Below are 20,857 nucleotides of genomic sequence, written 5' to 3' on the forward strand. Positions count from 1 at the left end.
TGTGTGTGCGTATTCGGAAGCACTCCCATGCTCGAGCTGAAGAAAGCTGCATTAAATTACACAAGGTAAACCCCTTCCACTGTCGTCCAGGAGCCCAGAAGGTTTATTCAAGTGAAAAGCATTGGAATGTTTGACCTCATGGGCTGATGGGGTCATCTACTGACATCACAAAAATGCATTGATGCCGGGTATAACCGGTGGCTTTTCCCCTGGCCGACCCCACAAGAAAATGTGGGTTAATAGTGGCTGTTAGAGAAGAAAATATGATAATCACTCCAAAATCTTTTGAATTCAGTGAAGACCACATCCATAGTTTGCTATGTTAAAAGTACTTGAGGGTGATTGACACCTTGTCAAACATCAGGATGGATGTTTTGTTTTTACAGTCTTGGCCAAAAATATTGGCACCAATGCACATTTTTCAAATAACTCACAATTTTCTCTAAAAATAACTTAAAATTGACAAGTATTTGGTTTGCAATTCTTTTTCACTGTTAATACAGAACATTTGTTTTTGATTCAGAACATAATATATCCTTTTAAATCAGAAAATAAAAATAAATGGCATTGACAAAATTCACACCCGAGACTTAATATTTGGTAGCACGGCCTTTGGACAAAATAACTGCAGTCAAGCGCTTCCTATAACCATGAATGAGCTTCCTACACCTCTCCACTCGTGATTTGGCCACTACTTGTGCAAACTGCTCCTGTTCTCCCAGATTTGAAGGGTGCCTTCTCCCAACTGCTGTTTTGAGATCTCCCCACAGGTGTTCAATGGGATTTAGATCTGGACTCATTGCTGGCCACTTCAGAACAGTCCAGAGTTTTATCTTGAACCATTCCAGGTGCTTTATGAAGTGTTTGGGGTTATTCTCCTGCTGCGAGACCAATGACGTGACGGAGACCCAGCTTTCTGATACTGGGTTGAACATTGTGCTCCAAAATGCCTTGATCTCCTGATTTCATGACGCCGTGCACACATACAAGGCACCCAGTGCCAGAGGCTGCACAGCAACCCCAAAACATCACTGAACCTCCTCCATGTTTGACTGTCGGGAAGGTGTTCTTTTCTTTGAAGGCTTCATTTTGTTTTCTCTAAAGAGATGATGTGCTTTAACCAATAAGCTCTAATTTCGTCCCATCAGTCCACGTGACATTCTTGCAGAGGATTTTGGGTTGTTCAGATGTTTTGGCAAACTCCAGTCAGGCTTTGTCTCTCTCTCTCAGCAGTGGGGTCCTCCTGGGTCTCCGACCATAGGACTTCCTTTCATCGAGTTGGTGACGGATAGTGAGTTGAAATTGTCGTACCTTTTGTCTGAAGGTCAGCTTGAATCTGCTTGGCAGTTGATTGAGTTGCTTTCTCCACCATTCGAACAATCCTTCGCTGCAATCTTTGATCAAATTTTCTCTTGCAGCCATAGCATTGGGGACATAAGAACATCAAGGTCTCTGGAGATGGACTTGTAGCCTTGAGATTGTCCATGCTTGGCTACAATCTTGTCTGACCTCAGATAATTCTCTGGTTTTCTTTCTTTTCTCCATGTTCATTGCAGTACAGATACAAAACAGCCGAATGACTCCTTTTCTCCATTCAAACGGGTTGAATGAGTTATTTTTATATTGCAGACACCTGCAATTCACCCCAGGTGAGTGCAATTCCAAAGTAAAGGAAAATCACCTGCTTGAAATCTTATTTGTAACTTCTAAAAGGTGCCAATATTGTCCGGGCCATTTTAGTATTTGTGTGTGGAATAAGCTAAGATTTAGTACATTTTTAGCTTTTTTTCCCCACAGCAAACCAAAGAAATACATGTGGATACCAAAATACATTTTTTTATTTCAACGATATTTGTCCCCAGTCACACCACGGAGCAAAACGGGGACGATGGTTTTCCCCTCCATCTGTCCGTCCGTGCATGCTTGCGTAAGCGAAGGACCGCATTCGATATTTGGTGTGGGTGCAACCCACGTCAAAATCCAAGATGGCCACCACCATGTATGTCTGAACCTTGAGCGGAATATCTTGAAAAATAAGCGAAGTACCAACTTCTAATCTGGTGTGTGGGTGTATCCAGGCATAAGGAAGAACGCTATTGAAAATTGGGTCACCACGTCAAAATCCAAGATGGCCACCTTGCGTCTTCCACTTTGTCGACTCGCATCACTTCGATGGGCGACCAAGGCCTAACGCTTGTCTGGAAGAAATGGTGCATTATTTGAAATAAAAAGTGCAAAGGTGCCAATATTTTTGGCCACGACTATTTCTGGCCACCAACTTACTAAACCAATCCTGTTACTATCATGTATACAGGTAGTGGACAAAAAATGAAAATGTAGGTAAATGAGAGAGTATCTATCTATAATTCCAGTAATCTCTGTGTGTTTGTTTGTACGTTTGTTTGTCTGTGACCGCTGTTTCTCGACAACCACGGGTCCGATATACTTTAAACTTGCCAGGTATATTGCTGGGGACCCGAGGATGTGCCTTTTCAAGGTTTCATATTAATCGGACAATTACTTACCGAGCTATGTCCAAAAAACGATTCAACCAATCAGAGAGCAGCGAGCTATCGCGTGTGCCGAACGTGGCGGACACACTCTGCCTCGGATGGCACATTTGAGAGCGTATTCATTTATTTCACGTTTGCAAACTATGTTGGCGCTATGTTGGCGTTAAACTATGTTTTAAAACTAATAAAAACCATTTCATCTAAATAGAGGGGGGGGGGGGGGGGGGGGATTGTCACTGTACTCGCAAGCCGTTCGCCGTTCGCTTTGGCGTTGCGAATGGACCAACACATTTCATGGACCAAACCATTTCATGTAAAGCGTTCGCCGTTCGCTTTGGCGTTGCGAATGGACCAAAACATTTCATGGACCAAACCATTTCATGTAAATAGAGGGGGGGATATAATTTTAGATATAGATATAGTACGGGCATGCCCGAGTATTGAAAACAATGGCTTCCACACAGATGTGGCCCATGTGTTAAGTAAATAACATCCCAGCATGCTTGGTCATGTATAAAAATGCTGCACTGTCATTGCCTATAAATTATGCCTGGAAGAGGAGACCTGAGTGACAGAGGGGTGATTGTTGGGGTGTTTGGCAGGAGATTCAGTGAATAAAGCTCAACTTGCTGTTTCCTGATCAATGGTGTCTAAAGTGATATCGGCATGGAACTCAGTGGGGAAGACATCCTCAGCATAGAGCAACGGTGGCCGGCAACCCAAATCCCAGGATCGTCATATATGTGTTATTTAGAAGTGCAAGACAAAGCAACTGCAAATCAATTTACAACATTTCAATCGGGCACAATCATCAAAAACAGTGCACCGAGAACACCACAGAACAGGGTACCACCCTCTTGATTCAGCATTTTTTTTTTGTTTTTTTTGTTTATTCATGAGGCAATGACATCCTTGCAATTGACCTCTGGAGACAGTTGTGTTGAATAGACAGTGACCTCACTGCCGACAGGACTCGTCCCTTCAATCCAAGTCAAGGCCGAACTAAATACATAGGTTCGGAGGGAGCAGGTGTCAGGTTTTCCACCAAGTGCCAGAGAATTTCCCAAAAAATCTTTCAATGAAAACCTAAAACAGTACAAGTAGACTTGGCAACAATCATACACAAGCACAGAGAAAGCTGCAACAGACAGCACTACTGGAAGTATTTGAACCCTCAGGATGGAGTTGGCAGAAGCAGTAAACCAAAATTGAAGGAGAAAGACAGACATGAGGATGCTGGGAATAGAGGGGGAAACCGTGTGCGGCTCAGCTAACTCCACATAAAGTGGGATTAATTGGGAACCATCCAATACTGCAGTTTCTTGGCAATATGAACACTTGCTTTCTTTGCATCACTTTCCAACACCAACCAGACAGACACAATTAATAGCATTTAAAAAGCATCTTTTTATTTTATTTCTTTAGAACAGTTAAGGATAAACAAAACGTGAGAGAGGAGGCCAAAGGCATAATTAAACATCTGAAAGTTAAGCAGCTTTAGAATTTTGCCCAAAAATGTAAGAATACTTAAACCAGAAATTCTCACCTCAGGCTTAAAATATGGTGGGTGAGGAAGGTGGAGCGATGCTGTCCTCCGCATGGGAGAGTGGAGGACGGGCCTCGCTTCACCCTCCACGTCCCCATTGTGAATAGATTGTGTTCACATCTGGTTAGACAAAGCACGTGGATGCATTCCATCAAAACAAGTTAATCCCTTGGTCAAACTATCACAAAGCACAAGAGCGTCAAAGGCAGGCACAAAGAACCCAATGTAGCGGGTTTGTTTGTTTTAAAAACCTGTACTCAATTTGTTTCAACATGATCCTAGTTCAACGAATGAAAATAAGTTCATTGCCCAACTAAGGTCCGACCCATATCTAAAACGATTCCAAGCAGCACAAAGCTGCCAAGGATTTGAAAATGGTATTTTTGGAAGCAAATATAGAGATGGTCAAAGAAGGAATGTCTGCTGTTTATGAAAAGTAAAAGACACCATTAAACAGTGATCACCCTCTCGTTTGGAAAACTTGAGGAACCAACTCAACGTGAAGGTGGATGGGTCTTGCAAAAACGTCATCCACAGAGTGAAAAGGTTACCGTTAACGAGCCAGATTAGTCTGCAAATAATATAATCCGTCGAAGAGCTTGTTCAAAATTGGGCGAATCACAAAGCATCAATCCTTTGAATCGTTGAAAATTGTGGAGTACTGGGGAGTTCCACGAAGCCAAAGCACGACCTTATTCCCACAATGGTTGAATGGCATAAAATTTACGACGAGTCCAAAGTGCAAACCCAACCAAACCCATATTGGTTGGTCACTATTATAATTGAGTGCTACATGTCTGCCTTCAATCTACATGGCAGCAAATAGTCTCCAGTGGTACAAATCATGCACTCTGGTATGTGGCATATGTTTGCATGCATGCACACATAATGCGAAGGGCAACACTGGTGGAACACAGATTGGCCACACAGCCGCCATACTCAAATCAGTATAAAGTATCCACAATTACCAACTATGCAGCTTTAATTTCGTCAGGCCTGCGTAGAAAGTCCCCAACAAAATGTTGACTTTTTGAAGTGTCAATGGCCACCAACGATAAATGTCTCAACATGCATGCAACCAAAGCAAAGCTTCCAATATATTGATATTCAGCGCAAGTACAAGCTCAGAAAAACTCGACTAACCACTCATAACTGCCAATTGCTTTTTTTGACCTTCACTTCCTCCAAAACTACCAAACCATTTGCACAATCAAGGCACAATATTACATAAGGACAATTTGTTGAGCAAAAAAAGAAGAATTTTATTTTATTTTAACAAAAGCAATTTAAAGTAAATGTGCTAAATTACAGGAAAAAGGCACCTGGAATTTTTTGAGAAACAAATACACATCAATGTATGAAAAATTTGTTACTTGGTACTCTGAAAACAACTTTATGCAGAACGACTCTTTTTCACATCCCTGCCCTCAACTCTAATCACGTCCGAGCCGAGTTTTTCTGCGAGGTCTACGCAGTCAATTAATGAATCCAAGTCTTGTACCTCCATGTAAACCTTTAAACCTGCATAGGAATGGTGGTAGGAACACAAATTCAGAAGCACAAGTTATCCCCAAATATAAGACAAAAAACATCTAGTTGTTCACTCATAATGGGGGTCGTTTCCTTTATTTACGGCACAAATTCTAAAAAGGCCATTTCAATACAAAGGCTAACCAACTGAAAATCTACACAAATGAGCACCTCAAATCCAAAGGGAAAAACAACACACCAAAAAAAAAAGAAAAAAAAAAAGAAATCAAAATCTTACCCCTCAGTTGCTTTTTGAGAACACCCGCTGATGCTGCATACACCAATTTGTTTTTCACTGGGAGTGTGTCGTCACACCTGCAATAAACAAACCGGACTTCAAGCTATGTAGGGAATAATGATGGAAATCAAACCACAGAATAAATGCTTCAAACCGTCAAGGATATACAGTACAAGATATCATGACTAAAAATTGTTGAAACAATATTAAAGTGATGAATGCAAGAGGCCTGGACAATATTAAATCCTAAAATGTCCCAGACAATATTATTGGCACCTTTTAGAAGTTTTTAAAAGTTTTTTTTTGTATACAAGATCGAGGCTCATGAAAGAGCTAACATCAATCACAAAAAAGACAAACGGACACACAAAATATACAATAAGGAGAGCGGGAGACAAGATGGGGAGGGAGAGGGAAGCACACAAGTACAACAGCAGAGAACAGGGACAACAGAAGGTCCGTGGGAGATAGAGGGCTTGGGGGGAGGAGGCTGGGGTGGGGCGGGTGTGAAAGGTATAAAACACATGGACACTGCTAGAACTTTCAGGAAAGAAAGAAGTCTTATTTTCGAAGCTGCACACGTTCTCCACATTTTCAAAGTTGTCATTGTTCACAATTGTATTTCGTCGAAATTGTATTTATCTTTCCGTGTGTGAACCTACAGTGTGTCCCTTGGAAGTTTCTCGGTGTTAAGCTTTCATAAATTAATCGTTTGTTTGCTGCGCGTGTTGCGGCCTTGCCTCAGACTTCCCCTGTCCCCCGTCGAGGTTCGTTTCTTCCTTCGCTGTTTTTGCTAGGTTTTAGATTTCCCTTTCTCCCCCAAACATCTACTCTTTCTCGAACGTTTTGACTCCCACTCCCCCCCCCCCCCTCAAAAATAAAATAATAAAAAATTTATTTCCCATTCTCCACGTGTGAAGTTGTCCCATCGTGTGATTCTGTCCAGGTGCGCTGTCTCGCCCCGCCCCCATTATCGCCTCGCCTTCCACCTTTTCCCGTTCACGGGACTCGTGGTTGTTCCTCTCGGCTCCCTCTCCCCGTTGGTATTTTTGTGAATATAAGATTGTTCTTCACGGTTCTGTTTAAACTTTCCCCTGCAGTGTTTTATTCAGTGGTATATTACAACATGCTGTTTTTCTTCCTATTTGAAAGGCTCTTTTCAATTTCCTCTCCAACTCATTCCATTTCAAAAAAATATTCAATCTCTTAGAATTCTAAATCACTGCATGCTCTAAATTCAAATTCATTCCACCCCTCCTCCATCGTTCTTAAACGGATCGCTAACTTGAAAATCACAACAAACCCAATTTGTTATAAATGTTCGTCTTTCATTAATCATCCACTTTCTAAACTCCCCCCTTTCCCCTCCCCTCCAAATATCCCCCCTTGCCCCTCCCCTCTTAAACTCACCCCTTGCCCCTCCCATTCAAAACTCCCCCCCCAACCCCTCCCCTTCTAATCTCCCCCCAAAATTCTCCCCCCTCCTCAAAGCTGCCTCCTCCCCACTTCGTCTCCCTTCTATCTCATACCTCCACCAACCTTCTAATTTCCTCTGCCCCCCCCCCCCCCTCAAACAACCCCTCACTGTTCCTCATCCCATCACCATCAAACCTTTCATCCTCATCATCCTTCCCTTTCTTGTAACTTCTGTAATCTTTGACACACTATCAAATGCTCTCCCTACATCCCCCTCTCATCCTTCATCTGACCGTACCCCTCCCCTGTCCTGCACCCGATGCTCCCCCTCTCTCCTCATTAATGGTATGGACCTCAAACATCCAGGGCCTTCCCTCAAACCCGATTGATCTCTCCATTCAGGTTGCTTCTGACAATCCAGACTTGATCTGCTTAACAGAAACTTTCCTCCTTCAAAATGTCTGATTCCTTAATATCTCTTCCTGGTTACTCGCTCCTCCTGTATGATAGACCTGAGCCTCGTCCTGGTGGTGGGGTTGCTATCTTTATCAAAAACTCTTCCTCACTCCTTGCACTGCCCTCTCTCCACCCAACCCCCAGGAGTACCTCTGGCTTACTCTTTGCTCCCACCTTTTGTTCACGTGTTCTGTACCGTCCTCCAAACAGTGATGACTCCGTTTACATTTCGCTGTCTGACAACATGGACCAACTTCTATCAACTCATCCAAACTCTCTCTTCTTCATATGCGGCGACTTCAACTGTCATCATGCTAGTTGGCTGGGTGTGGGTACCTCTTTCATCAGCCATGGCACCTCAGCAAAGGACTTCTGCGACTCATTGGGACTGACACAATCTGTCAATTTCCGGACCCGGATCTCAGTCAATGGAGTATCTCCTCTTCGAGACTTGGTTATGACAAACTTTCCTGTAAATGTCTGCTGCTGCTCTTCTGCTCCAATCGGTTCTTCTGATCATGTACTTGTTAAAGTGGACATCTCTCTGGCCATTCTCAGAGAGCCTCCTCAGCGCCGACGAGTCTGGCATTTCACTCAGGCTGACTGGCACGGTCTGCAAGCAGCAATCAAACATCCAGACTGGTCTCCCATCTCCACTGCCTCTGACATCAATTCTTCCTGGGAATTCTTCCAAAGCAAACTGCTCTCTCATGCACAGAATTATTCCATCTAGTCTTCAGTTGTCTTACCCTTCCTCCCGTCCATGGTACACTGAGTCTTGTGGTGAGGCAGTTGCCCTGAAACAACTTGCCTTTGCCTCTTGGAAGGCAAATCCAACTGAAGGCAATCTCAGTTCCTTCCACCAAGCTCGGAACAAGTGTGTGTCTACCGTCAGGAGTGCCAGGAAGCACGATCTCTCCACACTCAAGATTGAACTCTCAAAGCTGCCTCCTTCCTCCAAATCCTGGTGGCGGCTGGTCAAATCCGTTTCTGGTGTTTGTTCCCCCTCCATTACCTCAAATGGCGACAGTTGACACCGCACGTGACAAAGCCGAATGCCTCAACTCTGTTTGCCTCAAAATCTTGTATCCCAAACCCATCTCTCTCTGTTCCCACCTTTCCCAGTCGAACCCAACTGCTCCTGGACTCTGTGTCCTCTCCTGACAAGGTGGAGAAGTTTTTGTCAAACCTCGACTCTGATTCTGCAACTGGACCAGACGGCATCAGCCCACGGGTCCTAAAATCCTGCTCTGCCGCTCTATCTCGCCCTCTCTCTGTTCTTTTCACCCTCTCTTTTGCTCAAGGTAATCTGCCAGCATCTTGGAAATCAGCAAACATTACCGCTTTACACAAAAAGGTGCAAAAACAGATCCTTGCAACGACAGACCAATCAGCCTGCTCCCAATTATCAGCAAAGTCATGGAATCCATCATTGCTTAGGATATCAAATCCTTCCTCTTCTCCAACGGCTTGATCTCTGATCATCAATTTGGATTCAGACCAGGCCATTCTACTCTGGACATGCTGCTTCTGCTGTTTCAACAATGGATGGAGGTCCTCAATGCCAAACAGGAAATCAGAGCCGTCTCCCTTGACATATAACGTGCCTTCGATGCGGTCTGGCACCCAGCTCTGCTCACCAAACTCTCCTCCTGTAGTATCCATGGAAATTTCCACTCATGGCTTGCGGACTTCCTCTCTGGTCGTAGGCAACGTGTGGCCCTGAATGGATTTCTCTCATCTCCCCTTCCTGTTCTGGCTGGAGTTCCACCAAGGTAGCGTGCTGGGCCCTGTGCTATTTCTGTTCTTCATCAATGATCTCTCCGACTCTCTGGAAAATCCTCTCTATCTCTTTGCTGACGACTCCACTCTCTGCCGCTCCATTCCTCATCCCTCAGATCGGCAGTCTGCAGCCTCCTCACTCTCTGCAGACTTGGACAAAATCACAGACTGGGCAAACAAGTGGAACATGTCTTTCAATCCTGACAAATCTCACACTCTTACGATGTCTCTCCGAAAAGACCGACTGGACAACCCTCCCATCCACTTTCTGAATAATCCTCTCCAAGAAGTTCTGTCACTCAAGCTTTTGGGTCTCACTATCTGCCATGATCTTTCCTGGGAAAACCACATTTCCAAGCTGGCCTCCAAAGCCAGTCGCCGACTGGGCATCGTCCGTCGTGCGAAGTCCTTCCTTGGCACACCTGAGCTCCTCTCCACATACAAGGCTTTCATCCACAGCTCAATGGAATACTGTTCCCCCCTCTGGGCCGGTGCTCCTGCCTCACACCTAGCTCGGTTTCACGCTGTTGAAACCATAGCTTTCAGAATCATTGGAATCTCCTGCGATGAAGGTAACTCCGAGGGCTTCACTCACTCACCTCAGGCAGGTTGGTGGTCTTTCTGTCTTCTACCGACTCCTCTCCGGCCTTGCTCCCCCAGCTCTGTGTGCTCTGTCCAGTGTCCCCCTGATATTCCTACAGGTCGCACAAGATCTGCCAGCAACCCTCTTATGGTTAAACTGCCAAAATCTAGGCTCTCTGCTCACCTTCACTCTTTCATTCCCCTTTTCTCCCGCCTCTGGAACAATCTCCCGCACTCCATTCAATCCCACTCCTCCCTCCAGGTCTTTGAATCAGCTGTTCACCACCATCTCTTATCTTCCCCCATCCACAACCTTGATCTTTTCTACCCCCGCTAATTCATCCCAGATACACTTTTTTTTTGAAATTCCAACTTCTTTCCTGGAAGTCCTTGCAGTGTTGATATGTTTTATATCTCTCCCACCTCCCCCCAAGCCCTGCCCCTCCCACATTCCTCTCGATGTCCTTGCTCTCCAATGTTGTGTTTGTGTCCTTCCCCCTCTCTCCCCATCTTGTGTTCCGCTCCTCTTATTTTGTGTTTTATGTGTCGGTTGACTTTTTGTGTGATTAAGGTTAGCTCTTTCACGAGCCTCGATCTTGTTTACAAAACAAGAACAAAAAAAAAAAAGTGGATCTGGGGTGAATTAACGGGGGTCGAAGAGATCCAAGGTGAGATGGTGGTGAACAGCTGTTTTAAAGACCTGGAGAAAGGAGTGGGATTGAAGAGAGTAAGGAGAAAAGAGGAATGAAAGTGAAGGTGAATAGAGTCTTGATTTTGGCAATTTCACCAGAAGAGGTTTACTCGCAGATTGGATATCTTTGGCTTTGGAGGCCAGATTGGAAATGTGGTTTTCCCTGGAAAGATCATGGCAGATAATGAGACCCAAAAGCTTGAGTGACAGAACTTCTTGGAGAGGATTGTTCAGAAAGTACATGGGAGGGTTGTCCAGTCGGTCTTTTCGGAGAGACATCGGAAGAGTGTGAGATTTGTCCGGATTGAAAGACATGTTCCACTTGTTTGCCCAGTCTGATTTTGTCCAGGTCTGCAGAGAGAGGCTGCAGACTGCCGATCTGAGGGATGAGGAATGGAGCGACAGAGAGTAGAGTCATCAGCAAAGAGATAGAGGATTTTCAAGAGAGTCAGAGAGATCATTGATGAAGACCAGAAAAAGCACAGGGCCCAGAACACTGCCTTGGGCAACTCCAGCCTGAACAGGAAGAGGAGATGAGAGAAACCCATTCAGGGCCACACGTTGACTACGACGCCCGCCAGCCATGCGTGGAGATTTCCATGGATACCAAAGGAGGAGAGTTTGGTGAGCAGAGCGGGGTGCCAGACCATATCGAAGGCACGTGATATGTCAAGGGAGACAGCTCTAATTTCCTGTTTGGCATTGAGGACCTCCATTGATGGTTGAGAAAGCAGAAGCAGCATGTCCAGAGTGGAGTGACCAGGTCTGAAACCAAATTGATGATCAGATATCAAGCCATTGGAGAAGGGGAAAGATTTCATATCTGAAGCAATGATGGATTCCATGACTGCTGATAATTGGGAGAAGGCTGATTGGTTTGTCGTTGCTAGGATCTGTTTTTGCACCTTTTTTGTGCAAAGCGGTGATGTTGGCTGATTTCCAAGCAGATGGCAGATGACCTTGAGCAAAAGAGGGTGAAGAGAACAGAGGGAGTGAAAGAGCGGAAGAACAGGATTTTAGGACCCGTGGGCTGATGCCGTCAGGTCCAGTTGCAGAATCAGAGTCGAGGGTTGACAAACTTTTCCACCTTGTCAGGAGGAAAGGACAGAGTCCAGGAGCAGGTGGGTACGACTGGGTACGGTGGGTACAGAGAGGGATTGGTTTGGGACACAAGATTTAGAGGCAAACACAGATTTGAGGCATTCAGCTTTTTCACGTGCGGAGTCAGCCGTGTAGCCGTTTGAGGTGAGGGAGGGGATGGAGGGGGAACAAACACCAGAAACGGATTTGATCAGACACCACCCGGATTTGGAAGAGGGAGACAGATCAGAGAGTTCGGTCTTGAGAACGGAGAGATATTGTTTCCTGGCTCTCCTGAGGGACACACACTTGTTTCAGGCTTTGTGAAAGGAAATGAGATTTCCTTCCGTTGGATTTGCTTTCAAAGAGACGAGAGCAATACAAGTTGTTTCTGGGCAACAGCCTCACCACAAGATTCCGTGTACCATGGACGGGAGGAAGGGTATGACAACTGAAGACGAGATGGGATAAATCTGTGCATGAGAGAGAGCAATTTACTTTGGAAGAATTCCCAGGATGAGTTGATGTCAGAGGCGGTAGAGATAGGAGACCAGTCTAGATGATTGATGGCTGCTTGAAGACCGTGCCAGTTGGCCTGAGTGAAATGCCAGACTCGTTGACGCTGAGGAGGCTCTCTGAGAATGGTCAGAGAGATGTCTACTTTAACAAGCACATGATCAGATGAGCCGGTTAATGACTTAGCTAATGATCGTGGAAGAAGAAATGCGGGCAAGGGGGTTCACAAGGGGAGATGCAGAAAATATGGCAAAATGGAGAAGATTGTCATGGGGACCGCAAGGCTAACCCCGCTTGTCATGGCCATGGAAAATGGCCTTAAAATGCCTGTTGTGTGGTGTACCGATATATCCCCTTTTGTGATGAGTTCAATCTCGTCTTGATTTGTGAAATACTCTGAAAGACTCAAAGTTTTAAATATTTGATACCAAGTGAGATAATGAACTTGTCACAAAATTAAGTGTCAGGAAATCTGATATGTTATATCATAGTTTTTTTTTTTTTTTTTTTTTAAATGTCAAATCCTGTTTTTATAAAGATTGTTTTTGTGAAAGGTATTTCTGATCCGTGTTAGAAATTGCTGAAACGTCTCCAGATGTCTTTGAAAGTTCATTTATAAATACAGTCACGTGAAAAAGTAAGTACACCCCATGTAAAGTTTTGACTTTTTCAACATATTTCAACATACAGCTATGTGATCTTCATTTCAACAATATTGATAGATAAAGGTGATATAATATGACAAATATCATGAAACATTTACATTTTGTCGTCCATTGTATAATTTACATAAACAAATGCAAATTTCGCATGTGGAAAAAGTAAGTACACCCTTGGCTCTAATAGGTGGTATTGCCCCCTTTGGCAGACACAACCTAAAGTAGGCATTTCTTATAACCGTCGACCAGTCTCTGACATCGACAGGGAGAAATTTTTGCCCACTCCTCCATGCAGAATTCTTTCAGCTGTGCGATGTTTGAGGGGTTTCTTGCATGCACAGCTCGTTTCAAATCCCCCAACATCTCGATGGGATTTAGATGCGGGTTTTGACTTAGCCATTCCAGAACCCTCCATTTCTTTCTTTTCAGCCATTCCTTGGTGGATTTACTGGTATGTTTAGGGTCATTGTCATGTTGCAAGGTCCACCTTCATTTGAGCTTCAACTTTCTGACAGATGGCCTCACATTATCCTCAAGCACCATCTGGTACAATGCAGAATTCATAGTGGATTCTATGATGGTGAGCTGCTCAGGCCCTGATGCAGCAAAGCTGCCCCAAACCATAATATTTCCACCACCATGCTTTGCAGTTGGTATCAGGGTCTTGTGGTCAAATGCTGTCTTTGGTTTTTGCCAAACATGTCTTCTGGTACTGTGGCCAAATAGCTCTACCTTTGACTCATCTGTCCAGAGCACATTGTTCCAGAAGTGCTTGTCTTTGCCGAGGTGTTAATTGGCAAACTTTAGTCTTGCCCTGATCTTCTTTCTGGACAGCAAATGGTTTCCTCCTGGCACACCTCCCATGCAGATCAAATTTGTGCAGCCTTTATCTTCTGGTAGACTCATGCACTTTGACATCAACAGTGGCAAGAGCTACCTGTAGGTCCCGTGATGACATTCTGGGGTTCTCGGAGACTTCTTTCAGCATCTTGCGGTCTGCTCTCGGGCTGAATATGCTGGGGCGGCCTGGCCTGAACAAGTTGGCAGTTGTTTGGAATCTTCTCCACTTGTAGATGATCTTCCGGACAGTCGAATGATTGATTTCAAATTGTTTGGATATCTTTTTATTTTCCTTCCCAGACTCGTCGGCATCTCTAACCTTCTTTCTGAAAGCCTCAGAGAGCTTTTTTGATCTAGGCATGGTGACGCCGCACACTTCAACAACAAAGAGCAAACCAAACTAAATGTCTGAGGTTTAAATAAGACAGGTTCCTCCAAGATCCTCTCTAACGATGTTCTAATCATTTGCACTTGAGCTGGTGCACCTGATTCTAATTTTAGGTATTTGAAGTAGTGATAAATGTCGATGCTGAGAGATACAAGCGCAGGTGTTTGCATTTGATTGGAAAGACTTCTAATTTTGAAATTTAATTTCTGTATTCGTTTATAGGTTTGGACAATCTGACGGGCAATGCCAAAGTGCTGTTTGATACACGTTTAAAAATAAATAAATCTGCGAGGGAGGAAAGCGGGTTTGCGGCCTTGTTTGGTATTGCGGGATTCAGAAGGCAGGTGTCGTCTGGGCTGTGATGGACACAAGGACATTGGTACTGCTTGAGGATATCAGTTTATGATCAAGAAAAGATACGAACGTTGATCTCGATTAACCCACACGAGGTTTTGGACAACTGCTGGGCTCTTGGAGGCTGAAGGCCACATTGGGCTTGACGGTAGAGAATCGAGAGGAGGCCGTCTAATCTGCTCGCCTCACGCTTGTTGTGTCTTCGACGCGCGGTGTTCGACACCGCCATTTTGGACCACTTCCCGCATGAGTGGCTACCCCAGTTTCAACAGCCGCCAAGCTCCTGAGGGTACTCTTTGGGACGCCAAGCTAAGTGCCGGCTGAAGGGTTTATTTTCATTTTATCTTTCCCTTGACGCCGCCCCCCCCCACCCCCCAGAATTTCCATGTTTTAAACGTTTCCCGGTGTGTACCCTGGATAAGAATAGGTACACCGTATCCCTGCGTGTCGTAAAAGATGACTAAGAGGGTTGGCGTCAGGAAGGGCATCCGGCCATAAAAAAAAAACTGCCTCAAAAAGGGAACCATGACAATTACAACTACATATGGGCAGGGTACAGCCCGAAGTGGAGATCTGTTTCTGAGGTTTGGGTCATGGAATGTAGGGACAATGACAGGGAGACCAGGAAAAGTGGTGGAAGTATTGGTCAGAAGAAGAGTGGACATATGTTGTGTGCAAGAGACAAGATGGAAGGGAAGTGGTGTGAGAATGGTGAAGGGTAGGCAGGGACAGAAATACAAGTTTGTGTGGCAAGGGTGCCTGGAGGGCGTGAATGGTGTTGGTGTCCTGTTTTCTGAGGAGTTTGTAGACAGTGTGGTGAGTGTGACGAGAGTGAGTGATAGGTTGATGATGGTGAAAATGACGATTGGAAAGCTCTTGGTGAACGTCACCTCGGGATATGCTCCGCAGGTTGGTCGAAGCGATGAAGAAAAGGACAAGTTCTGGTGTGCGATAGAGAAGCTGATGGAAAACATGAAAGATGAGGAAGTTGTTGTGGTCGGAGGAGACCTAAATGGACATGTGGGAAGGAGTATGGATGGTTTTGACGGAGTTCATGGGGGTTATGGATATGGTGTGAGAAATGGAGAAGGTGAAAGGATTTTGGAGTTTGCTGATTTGTAATACTCAGTTCCAGAAAGAGGATAATAAGCTTGTTACATACACGTCAGGTGGGTCGACGACAACCGTTGACTACCTGATGGTGCGTAGGCGAGATAGGGGGCACCTCCGGGACACAAAGGTGATCCCGGGGGAGGAGGCTGTTTCACAGCACCACTTGGTTGTCTGCGACGTAAGGGTGAAAGGTGCGAGGAGAGCTCGGCGGGTGAAGTACCAACCGAGAATGAAGGTGTGGAGGTTGAAAGAGGTGACAGTAAGGGAGGCATTAAAAGAGAGGCTGAGTATGGTAGAGGATGATGTGGTTGAGCTTGAAAGTGGTTGGATGTCGATGAAAGCTAGTCTGTTGGGAGCCGATGGTGAGGTATGTGGATGGACAAAAGGACCACCGAGGCACTCGGAAACATGGTGGTGGGATGATGAAGTTGGAAAGAGGATTGACGAGAAGAGGAAGAAGTTCAATGAGTGGCAGAAGGCTAAGGGTACAGGAGCAGAAACAGCAGAGCATGAAAGTTATAAGGCAGCCAGGAAGGCTGCAAAGAAAGAGGTAGCAAAGGCGCAGGAGGCATGTAGGAAAATGTTCGGAGAACGCTTGGATTCGGAAGAGGGTCAGAAAGCAGTATTCAGGATTGCAAAGCAGATAGCGAAAGAGGTGTGGTGTGATGGGGGTGAGTTGCTTGAAGGATGAAGTGGGACAAATCATTGTCGACCCAGATGGAATTAAAGGAAGATGGAAAAGATATATGGAAATGCTGTTGAATACAGAGAATGAATGGGATGGCAACATAGAGAGTAACCCAGTTTTAGGACCGGCAGAAAAGATAACTGAGAAGGAAGTTGAGGAAGCGATAAAAGCAATGAAGGGTAGAAAAGCGGGAGGGCCGACGGGAGTTGTGGGAGATATGTTGAAGGCAGCAGGAATTTGGGGTGTGAAGAGAATGACAGAGATCTGTAATCTGGTGGTGAAAGAAGGCCGCATTCCAGTGGATTGGGAACTGAGTACCCTCGTCCCTCTATACAAGGGGAAAGGTGACCCTCTGGAGTGTGGCTAGTACCGAGCGATAAAGTTATTGGAGCATGGAATGAATATTGGAAAGGGTGTTGGAGAGGAGGATAAGGAAGAAAGTGAAGATTGACGAAATGCAGTTTGGATTTATGCCAGGAAGAGGAACGACAGACGCACTTGTTATTGTGAGGCAGTTGCAGGAGAAGTTTATGGAGAAGAGGAAGAAGTTGTTTCTTGGGTTTGTTGATCTGGAGAAAGCATTCGATAGGGTACCACGCAAAGTATTGACATGGGCATTGAGGAAGTTAGGAGTGGAGGAATGGTTGATCAGAGTAGTGATGGCAATGTACAAAAGAGCGCGCACAGCTGTAAGGACGAAGGACGGGAACAGTGGTGAGTTTGAGGTGAAGGTGGGAGTGCATCAGGGGTCGGTACTAAGTCCACTACTATTTGTAGCTGTGATGGAGGTGCTGGCTCAGAACGTAAAGGAGGGTTTACCGTGGGAGTTGTTGTATGCAGATGATCTGGTGTTGATTGCGGAAAGTATGGATGGACTGAAGGAAAAGATGAACACGTGGAAGGAATGCATGGAGACAAAAGGTCTGAAGGTGAATATCGGAAAGACGAAGGTGATGGCAAGTGGTAAAGCATGTGGTGAGGTGGAAAGAACTGGGAAGTGGCCCTGTGCTGTGTGTAGGAAGGGTGTCGGAGTGAACTCCATTCAATGTACAATGTGCGCTGAGTGGGTTCATCAAAAATGTAGTGGTCTGAGAGGGTCATTAACCAGTGTGGCAGCTACATTCAAATGTAAGGTGTGCACAGAGGGAGCTGCAGATGGAGGAAATGTTGAGTTGGATCTTGGAGACGGCGTGAAGCTGGAAGGTGTGAAAACATTTTGCTACCTCGGAGACATGCTGAATGGAGAAGGTGGATCAGACTCGGCAACGGTTGCTCGAGTGAGATGTGCATGGAAGAAGTTTCGGGTACTGAGTGGCGTGCTGATGATGAGGGGAGTGTCATTGAAGCTGAAGGGAAAGGTGTATGCTGCATGTGTGAGAAGTGTTATGATTTATGGGAGCGAGACATGGGTAATGAACGTAGAGCAGCAACGAAGGTTGGAAAGGGTGGAAATGCGAATGGTTCGACGGATGTGCGGAGTATCGTTGAGAGAGAGGAAGACAAATGATGAATTGCGAAAGATGATGGGAATAGAGCCTGTGATTGATGCTGTGAAGAGGAACAGGTTGAGATGGTTTGGTCATGTGTTGACGAAGGATGAAAGTGACTGGTTGAGAAGAGTGATGGAAATGAATGTAGAAGGAAGCAGAGGACGGGGAAGACCGAGAAAGACTTGGCTAAAGATGGTGGAAGAAGAAATGCGGGCAAGGGGGCTAACAAGGAGAGATGTAGAAAATAGGGCAAAATGGAGAAGATTGTCATGGGGACCACAGGGCTAACCCCTGCTCTAGCGGGGAAAATGGCCTTTAAAATGCATGTTGTTGTTGTTGTTGAAGTCGTGATAAATGTAGGGGTGTACTTACTTTTTCCATATGCGAAATTTTCATTTATGTTTATTTAAATTATACAATGGACTACAAAATGTAAATGTTTCATGATATTTGTTATATTATATCACCTTTATCTGTCAATATTGTTGAAATGAAGATCAAATAGCTGTATGTTGAAATATGTTGAAAAAGTCAAAACTTTACATGGGGTGTACTTACGTTTTCACGTGACTGTAGATGTGTATCATAATGTGCGTTGTTGTGAAGAAAGACTGGAATGAAAGAGGGGTTTATAATTAATATTACAACTTTGATGAGCCATAATTTTCTCTTATTTTGTTAAGCACATTGGTATATTGGTATTTTTCATTATCTTGGTTAATCAAACACAATCCCTTTCCCCTCGCCTCACAAACTCCTCTGAAGCATCTTCTCCTCTATAAAGTTCTAACTTCTTGTATTTATCACCTACGGTTGATTTGATATAATAGAAACCACAAGGAGTATGTTTTGATATTTACTAGTGTATGATTCTTTTTGGATTTGGAGAAGCAGTATCTATCTTTTCAAGGATACTTTCAAAGTCAGCATATATCACGAATGGATCTTTCATAGTTTTGTTGAAATCTTTGAATGATACATTTGAACCTACTTTAGGCAGAATATGAATTTGCATTGCGTAGAGAGAGCTTCGTCGACAATGGTCAGACGATCAAGTACGCAGCCCTCGCAAACATCTGTACGCCTCGGCCTAGCTGGGCTAGGTTGTTTGATCTTGGGCTTAGAATTAAAATTAAAATTAATTTTATTGAATGGATAGATTGGGATAGAATGCAGGACATATAGTCTAGACTTCTTGTCGACTGGACCAGGTACGTAGGTCCGACTGGCAGGTACGTACTGAAATCGGTGTACACTTAAATGTACGACTTAAATGAAGTCGGTGTAGCTGGGGGAAAACTGAAGTCGGTGTAGATGGCGGAAAACTGAAATTGGTGTACCTGGCTTAAATGAAGTCGGTGTAGCCGGCGGAAAACTGAAGCCGGTGTAGCTGGCGTAAATGATGAGCGGTTTCGAATTCAAAATCCGTTCTGGACAGTACTGTATTGTAGTTTATTGATTTTAATCACCAGGTGAAAATAATTTATCGGTCGCGCCAGACCAAAGCAAGATCACGTGAGCAAGATGGCGGATCATGGAAGTGACAAGATGGTGGATCATGGAAGGGACATTTCAAATGACAACATTAAATTTTGTTCCCAAGGGAATGGGGGAAAATTTGAATTTTTTTTTTTTTGTGAAATTTGAAATGAAAGTGAAATTTTGAATGGATTTACATATACATGCAATTGCCATAGAGGTTCGCTTACGAAGCTCTCTAATTAATTACGGTGGATTTATGTTCGCAACAGTATTTTGAATGCTGGTTTAATCTTTCTTTTGTATGAAAGAAGTTCAGACAACACTTACAGGGGTATGTTTTATTAGCTCTATTACACACTTGTGAAGTGGTTAATGTTGATAAATTTTTGATGCAAGCATAATGTGAATTTTCTTCCAAATTATAATGTGGAAGGTCAATACGAGTTTTATCATTTTTATAATTATTAGAATGTTTCAAAATCTGAAGTTTCTCACTATTAATCCAAATACATGAACAGATAGATTAATCATCTTTTCAAATTTAGGAATATCTTTTAATGATATTGGGAATTTTAAATCTTTAACATTTAGTGTATTCTCATATTTCTCACGAGATACTCTTTCTTGATTCTTATTTTGAGGATAAAGATGGGCGAGAATAGACCATAGGAAACATTTATTATCTTTGTTTTGAATATTAACAACCACCTTAAGTTTTATATCCCTTGGTAAATCAATGTAAGAAGAAGCTTTAAGAGGGTCTGATTTTAGAACGTGTATATCTTTGAAAATTATTTTAGTGATAATATATCCACTACCTACAAGTGTATCATCTCCATCCTGCTCCTGTTTTACAAGTTCACCATAAACACCCGATAAGAAATCTTGGAATGATGTGATAAAGTGAGGGGGTGTTCTCAGATATGGAGTTATTTCAATACCCTCTTTTACCATACCCATTTTTACTCCCATATAAAAAACTTTAAAGGATACATGTCATTCAACGTATCTTTTACAAATATTTCAATAGCAGGTTTAACCTTCTCAATCGCCTCAGCTATTGATTTTGGTCCAGGAGTTCCAAACTCAAAAATCCTTATCTTAATATTCCCATTAAATGCTCCATCAGAATTTTTAATAGAGTATCCAAGTAGCTTCTTAGGTTTTTGTGAATGAAGATGTCCAGGAAAGCTCTTCAAGACAACCTTAGAACAAACATCACAATGTTTTGTTTCTCATTCAAGTGGGGATATCACCTGAAAAAGCTTGAATGTGTTTGTTGGTTTGGAGGAGTTTTTTGTAATTTTTATATTCACGTTTACAAACATCGCAATACGTTGCATTCATTTCTATTTACATAATATAAATTATTCTTTATACTAAAATCAAATTTTTTAAATTCTTGCTCAGACTTTTATTTTTTATTTTTCTCAATTAAATAATTCTCAAATGTATATTTTTCCCCATTTTTTTTGATTTAATTTCCAAATTGT

At 43.7% G+C, this 20,857-nt stretch overlaps 1 protein-coding gene across 1 annotated transcript in view; it reads right to left on the reverse strand.

Annotated features, from left to right (window-relative positions):
- Positions 1-3,900: 3,900 nt before the first annotated feature.
- Positions 3,901-20,857, reverse strand: part of LOC137431887 (cofilin-2-like) — a 65,878-nt gene continuing 48,921 nt past the window's right edge. The window contains exons 3-4 of the mRNA XM_068123711.2: positions 5,828-5,904; positions 3,901-5,580 (exon numbers count right to left, since the gene is read on the reverse strand). Of these exons, the coding sequence (XP_067979812.1) occupies positions 5,453-5,580; positions 5,828-5,904 (205 nt within the window). The 3' untranslated portion in view covers positions 3,901-5,452. The remainder of the gene's footprint in view (positions 5,581-5,827; positions 5,905-20,857) is intronic.

This window comes from Myxine glutinosa, chromosome 1 (assembly GCF_964187855.1).
Source record: "Myxine glutinosa chromosome 1, kmMyxGlut1.1, whole genome shotgun sequence".
In the NCBI taxonomy this organism is placed as follows: domain Eukaryota; kingdom Metazoa; phylum Chordata; class Myxini; order Myxiniformes; family Myxinidae; genus Myxine; species Myxine glutinosa.